The 14,975-nt window shown below is 39.9% G+C and overlaps 1 protein-coding gene across 4 annotated transcripts in view; it reads right to left on the reverse strand.

The window, feature by feature from the left end:
* The window catches only part of LOC121736501 (zinc finger and SCAN domain-containing protein 12-like), a 28,295-nt gene continuing 13,320 nt past the window's right edge, over window positions 1-14,975 (reverse strand). For all 4 annotated transcript variants that reach the window (XM_042127728.1, XM_042127726.1, XM_042127727.1 and 1 more), the window contains 12 exons: window positions 13,538-13,626; window positions 12,632-12,710; window positions 11,341-11,418; window positions 11,028-11,119; window positions 10,128-10,242; window positions 9,530-9,619; window positions 8,863-8,998; window positions 7,708-7,902; window positions 5,670-5,798; window positions 4,155-4,270; window positions 3,466-3,662; window positions 1-455 (listed from right to left, as the gene is read on the reverse strand). In XM_042127728.1, the coding sequence (XP_041983662.1) occupies window positions 378-455; window positions 3,466-3,662; window positions 4,155-4,270; window positions 5,670-5,798; window positions 7,708-7,902; window positions 8,863-8,998; window positions 9,530-9,619; window positions 10,128-10,242; window positions 11,028-11,119; window positions 11,341-11,418; window positions 12,632-12,710; window positions 13,538-13,626 (1,394 nt within the window). In that variant the 3' untranslated portion in view covers window positions 1-377. The remainder of the gene's footprint in view (window positions 456-3,465; window positions 3,663-4,154; window positions 4,271-5,669; window positions 5,799-7,707; window positions 7,903-8,862; window positions 8,999-9,529; window positions 9,620-10,127; window positions 10,243-11,027; window positions 11,120-11,340; window positions 11,419-12,631; window positions 12,711-13,537; window positions 13,627-14,975) is intronic.

Consider the following 14,975-nt stretch of genomic DNA (forward strand, 5'->3'; position numbering starts at 1 on the left):
TCCGGGTGTCCCTTGACACATCTCAAGTTTTGTTTTTTATATTATAGGCACAACTATTTACTCAACTCCAAAATATTTTGGACTCCAAAACTGAGACAGCCTTATAAACAAGATAGCAAAGATATACTTATCTCTTTCGCTCTTACAAAAGCTACTACTCACGGTTTCAATTCTAGTCTTACTTCCATGATCCTTCTTTCTTCTCTTCTTGACTTAATCTTTGTCAACATCTGTTTAACACATGTTACTACAAGGCATGTTCAAATTGACTTTCATCGTAATACCACGGGGTATGCGTCCGGCGGTCGTCCACTACCCTACAGCGAATATTGTCTATCAGTATAAAACTATGCATTAGCTAACTATGACAGTCTCGCCTACTGTTTGAGACGCTTGTAGTTGGCGAGGTGGCTGTTGAGGTGCTGCGCTAGCTGGTCCGGCCGGGCGAATGACTCCTGAAACGATAAATAAAAATATATTAAACAATAATAATATATTAAGTGATGTTGACTTTCCTAGATATGGATTTTTCTTTCTTTGATAGTACCTACTGAGACATGTACCGAGAACAATTTAGACATGTGTTACCAGAATAGTGTAAATAACAAACTAGAGGCAATTCATGGAGCCCAAAGAACATACATCTATACTAATATTATAAATGCGAAAGTATCTCTGTCTGTCTGTCTGTCTCGCTTTCACGCCAAAACTACTGAACCGATTGTAATGAAATTTTGTACACAGATAGTCTAAAGCCTGAGAAAGGACATAGGCTACTTTTTAACTGGAAAAGAGGGTTGTAAGGGGGTGAAAATGCGTAAATTTGGTCAAATTAAGTTAGTTCCAAAAACTCAAAATAGATGGCACCAAGAGTCCCCTAGATCGCGCTATTGCTTGCTCATGCGTATTTCTATAAGAGGTGGTACCATGTTAAGCTAGATTTTGGATTCTTTCGATTGATATACACGTTCTATATACTATAATAATATTATAAATGCGAAAGTATCTCTGTCTGTCTGTCTCGCTTTCACGCCAAAACTACTGAACCGATTGTAATGAAATTTTGTACACAGATAGTCTCAAGCCTGAGAAAGGACATAGGCTACTTTTTAACTGGAAAAGGGGGTTGTAAGGGGGTGAAAATGCGTAAATTTGGTCAAATTAAGTTAGTTCCAAAAACTCAAAATAGATGGCACCAAGAGTCCCCTACATCGCGCTATTGCTTGCTCATGCGTATTTCTATAAGAGGTGGTACCATGTTAAGTTAAATTTTCGTTTCTTTTGATTGTTATACACGTCATTAACTAAGAACTCACCTACCAACTTAGATATCAAATTCAAAAACATCAGCGCCAAAACTACTGAACCGATTGTAATGAAATTTTGTACACAGATAGTCTAAAGCCTGAGAAAGGACATAGGCTACTTCTTACTGGAAAAAGGGGTTGTAAGGGGGCGTTTATGCGTAAATTTGTTCAAATTAAGTTAGTTCCAAGAACTGGAACAGATGGCGCCAAGAGTCGCCTAGATCGCGCTATCGCTTGCTCATATGTATTTCTATAAGAGATGGTACCATGTTGAGTTAATATTTCGATTCTTCCGATTGTTATACATGTTATTAAATAACTTACGTACCAACATATAAATCAGAAACAATTTCCTACATATAATAAATACTAAATAGTTTATGGCCTATGGGTATTGGCTATTGGGCAAAGCTAAAGTTGTGTAATGCATTATGCAGCTAAGTTGTGTAACGCTAAATAAGCTTTAAAAGGTATAAAAAAGTTTAATTAAAAAAAAATCATATTATGTGCACACTACACGGCTGTTTTGGGTATTTTGATTTAAGGGGTACCAGAGTTTTAAAAAGCTTTTGACACCGCGCGCTATAAACTGAAGTCCACGCGGACGAAGTCGCGGGCAACAGCTAGTAATATATTATTTTAAACCAGTCAAGAAACTAATATACAATAGGCCTACTACGAAACCGTTTTGAGACTCAAACAATCGGACGAGAATGCCGCGTCCTGTTCTAACGACGTCATTTCACGTTTGTTAGAGTGAGACGCGCCATTCTCGTCCGATCGTTTGAGTCTCAAAACAGTTTCATGGTACAAGTCCAGGCCATCGCGATATCGTTTCGATAGCTAATCAAATCTCGCAAAATCGTACGGGCCAGAACACAACCTCTTACTAGTTATGATCTATAACTTATAACACTTCCCCTCTGAGGCTGCGTTTCCACCAGAGATGTGTTGCGAGGAATGTGTTTTTAAGATCCAATAGAATCGCCGCGCTGAGCGATGTCATGGCAAGCTCACGTCAATGAAGCGATTCTGTTGGTTCTCAAAAACACATTCCTGGCAACACATCTCTAAACTCCGATTTTTAATTCAAGATCAAAAAAACTACTACAATATTGCCACTGCAATAAAATATTTGTGCAACAGTATATTCCTTTTTTCTAAAAAACAAGGCTTAGATAATTTAATTATTAATAATTTTAATTTGATGATTTAAATAAGTAACCTGAGTTATTTTATTTTACATAAATACAAAACGCCGTAATAAAATCTTAAACATTCGTAATTTTTGGTAGTATACCTGGTATTTTACTGGTATCACTACAGGTATTCATAACATTTGGTGCAATAATTTACAGGCTAAAGTAACATACTTAATATAATTAAAATATACATGTACCTAATTTACAAAATAGCAGAAAAATTGTGTGTAGCTCGCTTTATGATCGTTATCTTATCGCTGCCATTTTTTTCGGCCATGACAGCATGATATTGTTTATCCTGTCATATTATCCTTAGTATTAAAATGATAAAATTATGTCTTATATTATGTTTTACAGCAGCATTTGTCCTATACTGTAAAGTGTAAACTATGTAAGTGCGAGAGGGACGAATGCTATTCAAACATAAAAGACGTCCTATTTAGACTAAGATGTAGGAGTGTCATCTGGGTTCTAGTAAAAACCATATAAAAGCTTGTATCAATAAGGATTATTTGACAAAAACCTTGTTTAATCATTATGTTGACCAGTAATGCCGACAATAAATAAAGTAACATATTGCAAAAAGGTTGGCGAAACCTGAAATATTCACTTGACAATGACATTTATGTCACTTTGACACCTTTGACAGTGACGTACTGTAGTAGCTTTTTTGATCTTGAATTAAAAATCGGAGTTTAGTGGAAATGCAACCTTGGATAAGTCACAACTCACAACCCAACTCATCTTCTTATATATAAAATTCTCGTGTCACAATGTTCGTTCCCGTACTCCTCCGAAACGGCTTGACCGATTCTCATGAAATTTTGTGAGCATATTGAGTAGGTCTGAGAATCGGCCAACATCTATTTTTCATACCAAAAATTATTTATGGCGAAACAACATTTGTCGGGACAGCTAGTAATTTATAAATTTCTGTTCGTGAGGTTTCCACTAACCTTACACACGACGCAGCGGTACAGCTGCTTGGCGTGGTTGTGCATGTGTCGTGTGAGCGAGTGCGCGTGCGAGAAGCGCTTGCCGCACTGCGCGCACGCGTGCGGAAGGCGCGACGGCGTGGGCGGGCCGTGCGCCGCGCGGTGCCGCCGCAGCGCCTCCCACCGACCGAACACAGCGCCGCATTCGCCGCAACGACCTGTAACACGTTTTCTTTAGTAGCTTTAAATCTATACAAACGTTCAGTTAGTAAAAGTAAAATACAGTATACGACAAGAAACGTAAGATTTCAAATCTAGAAAGGTACCATCAAATAAATTGAATCATAGGCAGAATCTTAATTTACATCATATTTTGGTCGGATTATGTCAATCCAATTTTAGTCGTGGTCCGCTATCTGCATTTGAATCAATAATATATATGATAATACAATGCTACATGGATCTCTTGTTGAGCAATTGGCTTAAAATGGCTTAGATTATATTGACAGGAGCGTGAATGTGATACAGCTGTTACTGGGAATGACAATGTCAGCTCTTCCATGAACACGACGCAATGGTTTCTTCATTAATCCAACTCACAGCGATCGTGTCCTTTCATAGATCAAATGTTGACAAAAGGCAATTCGCTAAGCAGTTATTCAAAAACCTGTTTTTCTTTAAAATAACTTTAGGATTGATGTGTCACTGACCTGCCCGCTCGTCATCGGTGTGTGTGCTGTCGTGCGCCGCCAACTCCGCATCGTCCTCGAAGCACTTCTTGCACACCTCACACCGCACCGTCATCGACCCGCGGTGCGCCTCCGCTCTGGGAATAAAAAAATTTAAAAACGACACATATAGATGGAACTCCAAATTTTCCAAAGTCTCAACATGTGTTTTGCTTCAGTTTATACTGCATGCGGGGCTTAAATGGTCGTATAGCAATTCCTCTCAATCAATTCCAAAATGAATTGTCAAAACTGTCAAAGTCACGAATGTCAAATTAGTACGAATATAAACCAATTGAATTGGTCAAACTCACGAATGTCAAATTAGTACGAATTTAGACCAATTGAATTGGTCTGATATTCGTGACTTTGACGTTATTGACAATTCATTTTGTGAATTGATTGAGAGGAATTGCTATACGCCCATTTTAGCCCCGCTGGGCTAGCACATTCTCGATGACATAAATATTGCCCGTCTCTTTCTTGCAATACGATCTGTGACGTCACAATGCGTGTTGGTCATAAGTCATTCTATGGAGTGAATACTCCTTGACACTGTAATGTCTTTCTTGCTATTTGGAAACGGTTTGAGACTATATTTCGAACATAATAATAGCTCCCACATCGGTTTCGGTGACGGTAGCCGGTTTCATTGAAACCAGGCCAGCTACGCAGGAGTAATTTAATAGTGCCCAAGTGTGTGCGCAGTACACACGAGCACTCTCTATTCCTTTACTCTCATAACCCAGTGGGACGGAAGACCGACACGACCTGCGAGATATCAGGCGCAGGACCGACTTTTTACATGTCCATCCGACGCATGGATCATCCTAACCAAACTTGGAAATAACATGTTTCCAACGCGGGAATCGAACCCACGACCTCCGAGTCAAGAGCCGCGCTCTATACCACTAGACCACGGAGGCGATACACGGAGGATTTCGAACACACACAAAAATTTAAATGCTTTATTACAGTCTTGTATAATATTGAAAAGGAGAAAAATATTTTTTATTCCACATGTCAACGGCTTTATTACTTATGTTCCCAAAGCTTCTCTAGTCTATTGAATTATGTTTCATATCATCTATACATCTATAGGTACATATAAATAAAATTGTCTGTTTGTAATATTGAAAGAACCGTTTTTTACTAAATGCATATGAATGTATATAGGTAGGGTACAGACACCAAAACAATAATTTTTACAATTTTTGTCTGTATGTCTGTCTGCCTGTCTGTTTGTTCCGGCTAATCTCTGAAATGAGCGATTTTGACGGGACTTTTTAGGCACATAGCTGATGTAGTAAGTATTAGCTTAGGCTACTTTTTAACCGACTTCCGAAAAGGAGGAGGATATATTTCACTTTTTTTATAAAAGAACCTTTAAAAGGGGATTTTTTTTATCTTTTTTATTATCTTTGTTATCACATTTTGCTGACGCGGACGAAGTCGCGGGCACTAGCCAGTATATTAATAAGGCCAACTTCTACTCACTTATGTTCCCACAGCTTCTCCCGTCTGTTGAACGTCTCGTTGCAGCAGTCGCACTCGTACCGGTCGGAGGATCGCGCGCGCGACCGCGAGTTTCCGCCGCCCTTGTTCTGGTGCACTCGTCGGTGGATCCTGAGGATATGACAAATATGATATTGGATATGACTGGATATGAAGTCAGGGCACGGTGAGACCGAACTTACCGGAAAGAGCGACCGCAGACTTACAATTTCAAGTTGGTCAACTAAATCGCATAGTATACCAATAGCTATAACGACTTATGAGAGCTCGCACATTGCATCCAATGTACTATAATATCGGGGACCTAAAGGTGGCCATACACGGGACAATTATCGTAACGATTTATCTCCTCGATGTTAAAATCGAACGATAAATTGTACGTGTGTAGTAATATCGCAAACGATTTTACGTTCAAAAGATCGATTGGACGATTTTCTTGACGATCGATCGAAACGACAAATTGTCCCGTGTCGCACCTTTAGTAGTCGTCGAACCCAGCTGACAGATCACAATTAACATTGAATTGACTTACGGCCGTTCCCAATATTTGATCTATCTCTGGTTTTGCCCTACTAGAGATAGGAATAGCTTACAATTGACATAAATGTCTAATGTGAGCTATTCCTATCTCTAGTAGGGCAAAACCAGAGATAGATCAAATATTGGGAATGGCCGTTATTCGACCAAATAACGTTGGTCTGTCAATTGCATAGGAATCAACTTCCTCGATGCCGCGATGGTACAAATAATAATTGGACACCGTTCGTATAAGAACCGCGATTCCTTTCCGATTACCTACCAATTAAAAAGTTGTTTTAACGTGGGAGAGTCATGCTTCGGCACGAATGGGCCGGCACGACCGGAGAAATACCACGTTCTCACAGAAAACCGGCGTGAAACAGCGCTTGCGCTGTGTTTCGTCGAGTGAGTGAGTTTACCGAATGAATCCCCTACCCTTTTCCCTTCCCTACCTTCCCCTTCCCATCCCTACCCTCCCCTATTACCCTATTCCCTCTTAAAAGGCCGGTAACGCACCTGCAGCTTTTCTGATGCTTCGAGTGTCCATGGGCGACGGAAGTTGCTTTCCATCAGGTGACCCGTTTGCTCGTTTGCCCCCTTATTTCATAAAAAAAAAGTTGTCCAATATTGTGCAACTACGCAATTTAGTTGTACATAAATAGTCGGCCAGCGACCAACGGCCAACAATACGTATGTTCTATGAAATGTGAAGTGTCGCGTCGTGTCGCTGCCGCGTAGTGCGGTCTCGCCTTTAAAATTACGAAATTGGAAAAATATGCGATCTTATCGGCTATATTTTCACCTCTAACAAAATGAAAATACATAAAGATCTTTCAAATGGAAACTTCTAGGTTACTATTACTTATCTTATGGAGAAGTTATAGTGCACAAGGGAAAAAAGTGATAACTGATAAGTTATTATTAAATCCACTTATTGCTTGGCAATGTGAATTCAAAAGCCATCACAAAATCTTTACATTTTTGATAGCCGACACACTTAACCTCTCGTGGACGCATTAATATCGTCATGCGAGCACAGGCTACATAGATGATGTGGCGGTACAAAGTTTCGGAGAACGGCAAGATATACAAGATGTTAGTCTAAACACCGTTATCGTTGAAACCATCAAATGAGCCCGTCAAAATGAACAACTTTTTCTATGGGAACAATGCTGGGAACTCAAAAAAATCCGTCTTCATACCCATACAAATTGCCGATCCGGACATCCGTATGGGTATGAAGACGGCATTTTATTTGAGTTCCCAGCATTGTTCTCATAGAAAAAGTTGTTCATTTTGACGGGCTCATTTGATGGTTTCAAGGATAACGGTGTTTACACTAACACACTGTATACAACGTCTGAAATGCGCTAACGTCATTTCAGACGTTGTATACTGTGTGTTGGCTTCAGCCTGGCCGAGCACGCTATCTCGCTCGGTCGGAAGATCTTCCTTTTCCGCCGCCAATATAACATCGTTAATATGTATCTGTGGTACTAACTTGAGAGTAACACGCGTGGAGTACCACTTCCGGCATATGTGGCACTGGAAGCTCTTGTCGGCCGACTCGTTCTCTGACTCGCTGATGTCGTCGTTGGCGGGGACCGGCACGGTGCTGTTCCGCTCCGGGTCCGACTCAGAGCCGGACTCCGTGACCGTGCCGGACGTCCGACTGTACGACCACGCGCCGAACGATCTGGAACGATGCGAAGAAATCATGAAAGGGTCTAGATTCAAGGAAATAAAGAGCTACACATAAACACGCAAACGTTGTTACGTCTTATGACGTCGTAATACGAGCCCCTAAATACTGTTAGCGCGCGAGTTAAATGCAGTTAGTTGGGGCCTGGGCCCGTACTACGAAACCGTTTTGAGACTCAAACAATCGAACGAGAATGCTGCGTCCTGCTCTAACGTCGTTTCACATTTGTTAGAGTAGGATGCGGCATTCTCGTTCGATTGTTTGAGCCTCAAAACGGTTTCGTGGTACGGGCCCTGAGACGAAGGGCGGGGGCAATCCCGTTGAAATGTATGGACATATCAGAAAGTTAATATACCTAGCAGAATAAAGAAACAAAGGCCTGAGCAAGAGAGATGTCACTATCAGTAACACTGCGTGGGAAAAAGAGACGTGTGATACATGACAGCAGCACTCTTTTTTTGATGTCCAGTCGGCACGTGCCGCACGTTGACAATTTAATCTCATAGAATTCATGTTCAATCATGCTTGTGTAAGTGTATACGTAAACATATTTTTCACGCAGATGAAAACCAATTTTGGTTACGTTTGACAGCTCGAGATTGTTGCTCTATTCCGCTAGGTATCTTATATATTAACTTTATGGGACATATCGACATTATTAATTCTAATTAGGTCACAGCACTACCGCATTCCTAAGCTCCGCTCCTGAGTAAGGTTATACATAGAGCGACGTGACGTACGACTCTATAATTGAATGAAATTACACGAAATATTTATTACCACGTGCTCCGACCCGTAAATTACAGTTTCGAGCACCAAATGCCAACCATATTGACACTAGCTTAGACTGAAATTTATAAACTTACAAACTTATTCTTTAGTATATTCACGTTAATCTGAGCACGCCATTTCACATGTTTTTATTATACTGTCTCGTTAACGCAAGTAGTGTACCTGTCATCCTCTGTGGTGTTGTTGGGCGGTTTGTCGTTGTCCGCGGCGTTGTCGGCGTCGCTGTCGCTGTCCGAGCTGTCGGACGAGCTCGAGCTGCTGGAGCTGGACGACGAGCTGGACGACGAGCTCGAACTGCCTGCAATTGGGTATTTGACAGATTTTTCATTTCTATCTTGTATTACTTGGTGGCGATTAAGAAGTTCATCGAAAGTTTTTTTTTTATTATTTTCAAATACATATTATATTATATAATTTTATATTAAAACATTAACCACCATTTTGGTTTTGTTAATATAAGACAAACTTACTATAATATAAAATATATTATCAATATTAAGTTTGCTTCCTCGTTTAGCGATTTTAACATTCGAATAATATTATAGCTACGTATGTCGAGTTTTAGACGTTACGAGCTTTTGCCCGCGGCTTTGCTCGCGTTAAGAAGTATTATTATTATATAATATATAAACTTTCATCCCCTATTTTAACCCCTGGGAGGTGGAATTGATCAAAATCCTTTCTTAGCGGATGCCTACGTCATAATATCTACCTGCATGCCAAATTTCAGCCCGATCAGTCCCGTGGTTTTGGCTGTGCGTTGATAGATCACCATGTCAGTCAGTCACCTTTGAGTTTTATATATATAGAAATGTGGTATATAACTTACCAGATCCTGAACTACTGCTCTCGGAGTCGGAATTGGAGGAATCTTCCAATTTCTCGACTCTCGTGTTTAACTCCTTGACAGAGGCGCCATCTGATCACAACATACTGAGTATAAGAGGACGACTAGTTTAGTCACAATATATCACAATATACTTGCATTAATGAGATAATATAAGAAACATGCTATGTCATAAGTCGACCTGCTGTTTCTGAAATATTCAGGGCGTAACAAAACTAAGTAATAATACTTTAGGCCTTATGGTGTGTTTGGGTCCCTTATAAAGAGTTCGTTGTGAAAGTAGCAGCGCTAAAAGAGAAACTTTTTTTTTTTTCACCTTTGTATGGAAAAATTCATGACGAATTTTTAGTCAGTGGCGGCCTTGCCCATTGAAAGGCCCCGGGCGACAGGTCTTTGCAAGACTCCGGTCAGCAGGTCTTTGCGAGGCCCTTTGGCCGTGTATCCACCGACGCCGCCACAAATTCAAATAAAATGCCACTTTATGACCTTTTGCTCGACGCAAGGCCCCTGCAAGAGCGAAGCCCGGGGCGATTGCCCTGTTCGCCACCCCCTAAGGCCTCCACTCACAAAAGTAACTTACCTTCAGAACTTCGTATGGATAACACCTCGTCCTCTTCTCTGGCTAGTCTCTGCACTTGGTCCATGGGGGGTTTCTTGAAGTTCGCCGCGAGAAGATGCGCCTCGTATAGGTCATCCTGTTAACAAAGAATTAGTTTTATTTAGTTTTAACCTCTCGAATACCGGGATTACCGGGATGTTAAAATTCTATTCAGCCGTAATGCCAGAGTTCTATGGCGCCATTTAAATTTTGCCACTAAAAAACTGCGTTAGGTTGAGTGCAGTCAGGTGGCTCGATATCGAGCCGGTGGTACACAGAGGTATTTTTACGAGTGGCTCGATATGGTGTCGGTTGGGTTCCAGAGGTTAAAAATCTGCAATATACACAAAAATAACGTAATGAGTTGAATCCTACGAATAATAAAAACTAGTTGAATCAGTCTATTTGTGACATATTTATGACATAATCTGTACAAATCAGCAGCCTTACCCCCGAAACTGATACGATTTTGATTTACGACTCAGATTAGTTACAAATTGAGCCGCAGCACGATCGTGCGCTAGTATAGCTGTGCGCTAGTAGAGATCAAATCAGTTCCACATTGAGCCGCAGCACGATTTTGCGCTACTACGAGTATATATTACGTCGGAAGCAGCAAAAGCTTTGAGATCGAGCTGATTCGATTCTTTATTCGATTCTGTAGGCCTACTACGAAACCGTTTTGAGACTCAAACAATCGGACGAGAATGCCGCGTCCTGCTCTAACAACGTCATTTCACGTTCGTTAGAGTTGGACGCGGCATTCTCGTACGAATGTTTGAGTCTCAAAACGGTTTCGTGGTACGGCCCCTGATTCTGTCGGAAGTAAGGCTGTGTGCACTCTTATAGTAAGTAACAGTGCAACGCAATAGCAACACTTACCTTATCGATATTGGCATATTTCTCGTGTATATGCCGCAGTGCTCGCAGGTTCTCGTCGAAACTCAGCGAATCTGACGCCTGGCCCGGCGATCCTGCAAAATTATTACACATTGTTTAGACATGATATCATAAGTTTATTTTACAATAAGCACTAAACAAGCATTCTAACACAGGTATTACTTACACTTAACATGAAACGACAACATAATTGACTATTTGTTACATTTTTGATAAATAATAATTATTTACTTTTAATGCACTGATGTGGTCAAAACCATCCGGCTAGTCACTTTCGTAGTACAGAAAAACATACCCAAATCTGGCTCGTCGTCGCTATCTAGAGATATCAACTCCGAACACGACGGCATCAGGTTGCTTCTGACGCGGATGCCTGAAAAACATTTTGCAATAATTTAAATATCTATTTTATTTCAACTGATATGCGGTAGGAGTAAGGGCGATAATTGTGCACGAGATTGAGGTAGCGATAGGGTCAATGGGTGAATTTCTACGTGTTCGCTGGCCCGTTTTTACTCTTTAGCATAGCTGGGCATTGCCTCGTTATTCCGTTAATAGTTAATTAACGAAGTTAACATTTTGATTAACGGATTAACATTTAAGTTAAATTTAGAAAATGTTAACGGACACGTTAACTTCCGTTAATTTGTAGAAGTCCGTTAATCCAATGCCTACTATTTACCGCACAGCACCGCGGCGTGGCGCGAAAAACAGTTTCAAATGCACAGTCTGTCAAGAAAGAGTAGACGCAGTACAAAATTTTCTAAACGTAATCACGCTCAAAAGTTTTTTTTTTTCTCTTTGTTTTTCCACAGAGAACGCTTATCTTTATTTATACCTTGCGCATTTTATCTCAATTTAATAATACATATTTTCTTTTTTCCACGGGTAAAGACATTTTAACACCAAAACGAGCCTCGCTTTACAGACGAGAACTTCAACTTCATAAAGGGGAATATGCACCTTATGCCCGAATATTAAATAGCACATTAGAATTATATGAATATTTTGTTTGTTTTTAACCTGTTAACTTCCAGAACCTAAACCAACAGGTTTTTGAATAAGTTCACTAACCCAACGATATAAAAATGCAATTTTACATAAATTAACGGATTAACGTTAACTTGCGTTAAATTTTTCGAAATGTAACGCTTTAACGTTTAACGAAGCTAACTTTTTTGTAGCGGATTAACGAAGTTAACTATTTGATTAACGGTGCCCAGCTATGCTCTTTAGCGATCTTGAGATCCCCGACCCGACCCGACCAAACAAATCATTTGTAACTCTTTCGCATTAGAGTACCGTCTGACGTCTCCACCCCAATGCAACTGAATTAAACAATCTGATTAGAGCCGGTGCTAGGAACTCCCTTTGTGGAAAAAAAATTGTAGCGTCCAAGGTTCCTGCCCAGTTGTATTGCTATACAACTGGGCAGGAACCTTGGACGCTACAATTTTTTTTCCTTATCCTCCTTATCCTGCTGGATAGACAAGGAGAAGGTGGTGAGGTGTCTCGTCCTTTTCCTCTTAGAATTTGCAAGTCATTATGTCACTAGCACCTATTATGTTAAAACTATGTATACTCACGTGGTTGCTGCGGCTGCTTGGAGGGGTCGATCTTGCGCGGCCGCCCACGCTTGCCTTTCACGCGCTCGCCCGACGGCATCTACACAACGTTCATACTACTTCATGAACCATACCGCAAATATATTATAATCAAACATTCATAATTCCGATTATTATTTACTGGTTGTAGCATGAGGAACTGTGCATAAACGCTCTATTAAATTATATATAATAAAAGATATAAAATATGCTGTACTTGTCTAAACCATGGAAAAGGTGCTTAATAGATAAGGACAGCGGACATAATATGCCGCTAAATATTATATTACTAAGAGGGTTTTGGAATTTGGTTGAGGGCACTCTCTCTGTAAAGTACTCTAAAGGTACAATTCCGTGCATCGCGACAGTCGTAAGCCGCGCGCGGCCTACGACTGTCGTCGGCCGCTCGCGACAATAGTCATTGTATGAAAATGTATGGCACCGTTTCTAACTTTGACAGACCCGCGCGGCCGACGCCTTAAAGTCTAAACCTTCTAAGGGTCAATTTATAATAGCGCAGAGTCGAAGCGCGTCGAAGCGTCAAATTCGCAACAAGTCGAACGAATGCGCGCGGATTCGCCAGAGTGCCTACAGTGATGACGCGTAGATTCACTTGTGTGCGCTTGGATGCGCGAGAAGCGAGAATGCGCGCGCACCAAAAAGCGGTGGTCAAGCGAATTCGCCAAAGTGCGCGCGAACGCGCGCGCTTTTTTAAATTCTCAGAAGTAATATGTGCGTTAACGCTTTGGAGTTAAGGTTGAATTTGTTATGTTCACTTTTAATAATTCGCTTCGATGCGCTTCGACTCTGCGCTTGTATAAATTGACCATAAGACACGGAACACCAGACTTGGTATTGTTTAAGACCTGTGAAAAAGCATTTTCTTACCGCGTCTTTCTTAGTACTGGGCGTCCGTTTTGTGTACTTGCGTTTGACGCGCGGCGTCGACTCACCCGCCGACGACGACGCCGCTGAATCTACATTAAAAAAAAGGTAATTAAAAAAAATAGAAAAAACTGACTGCCTTCATAACCGGAAAAAAAATAATCAATCATGATAATTATTGATTATTATGTCATATTAAAACATCACATTTATAAAATGTGTGTTTATCGGAATTTTAATATGACTACAATAATTATTTCTAGACGTTACATAAGAGGGACTTATATTTCTTACTCAGAGAGATTACATTTCGATATAACGATAGGTTCAATAGCAGATTATCGTCTTCTGACGTAAAAGTCTAAAAATAACCTAAAAAATGCTTCAAGGTGAAAATAGTAAAAATATTTTTAGTCTCGGTCACTCACCTTTTCGTCAGATTTTAAACTACATTTACTATACTTGCTCATATTATGCTGAAATCTCTTTACCAATAAACATATTTACATAGACGATAACTATACTAACTGCCGCACGATACGAATATTAATAACTAAACTGTAATAAAAAATGAAGATTTTGACATAAGTCTAAGGTTACACGTTCAGTTCCTCATCAATCTGGTCTGTGATTAACGCGAAACTGAACGTCTAACCCACGGATTGATGGACTGATCATTTTTTTATTATTTCGCCGGTTAGAGGGTCAAATTTTCATCAATCTGATCTATCAATCCGGTAAAGATTGACGAAAATTTGATCGTCCAACCCACGGATTGATGGATTGATCATATTTTTAATATGAACTTTTTATAACCATCAATATTCCGTCAATCAGATTGATGAAAATTTGACGGTCTAACCGGCGACTATGTATTTTTTAACCATCAATCTGGCGTCAATCTCAGATTGATGGACTGTACTGATGCCAGATTGAGTGCGTAACCTACGACATACATTATCTGTCAAACTCGTCATTTAATTACAGATAATTAATATTCGTCTCTGAGTGCGGCAGTATGTCTTCTGTCTTTGTCACGTGACTTTTTCAATGTGTCATATCTGACAAAATATCTTTATAGTTATTGTCTATGTAAATATGTTTATAATATGAAAGAGACTAACATTAACATTGGCACTACATTTTAACTACCTACACTACTTTCTACGTATATAAAGCAAAAACAATAAATAAAACGAAAACGAACAATGATTAAAAACTATTCACTTCGACCTAGATATTACCTACTTAAAACAATTTTTACCACATCCAAATACAGAATATTTAAGGAAAAATATTTTAAACAAACTTCTATAATAAACTATAACAACAATAGAAAAGTCAAAGTCTGTGTGAACAGAATATGATGTCACTACCATTTTTTTTTCATAGTTCAGTTTAAACTACTTATTACGAGTAAAAGTCAAGCTCAAACCGGCTT

The sequence above is a fragment of the Aricia agestis genome, chromosome 19, assembly GCF_905147365.1.
Source record: "Aricia agestis chromosome 19, ilAriAges1.1, whole genome shotgun sequence".
Classification (NCBI taxonomy): Eukaryota; Metazoa; Arthropoda; class Insecta; order Lepidoptera; family Lycaenidae; genus Aricia; species Aricia agestis.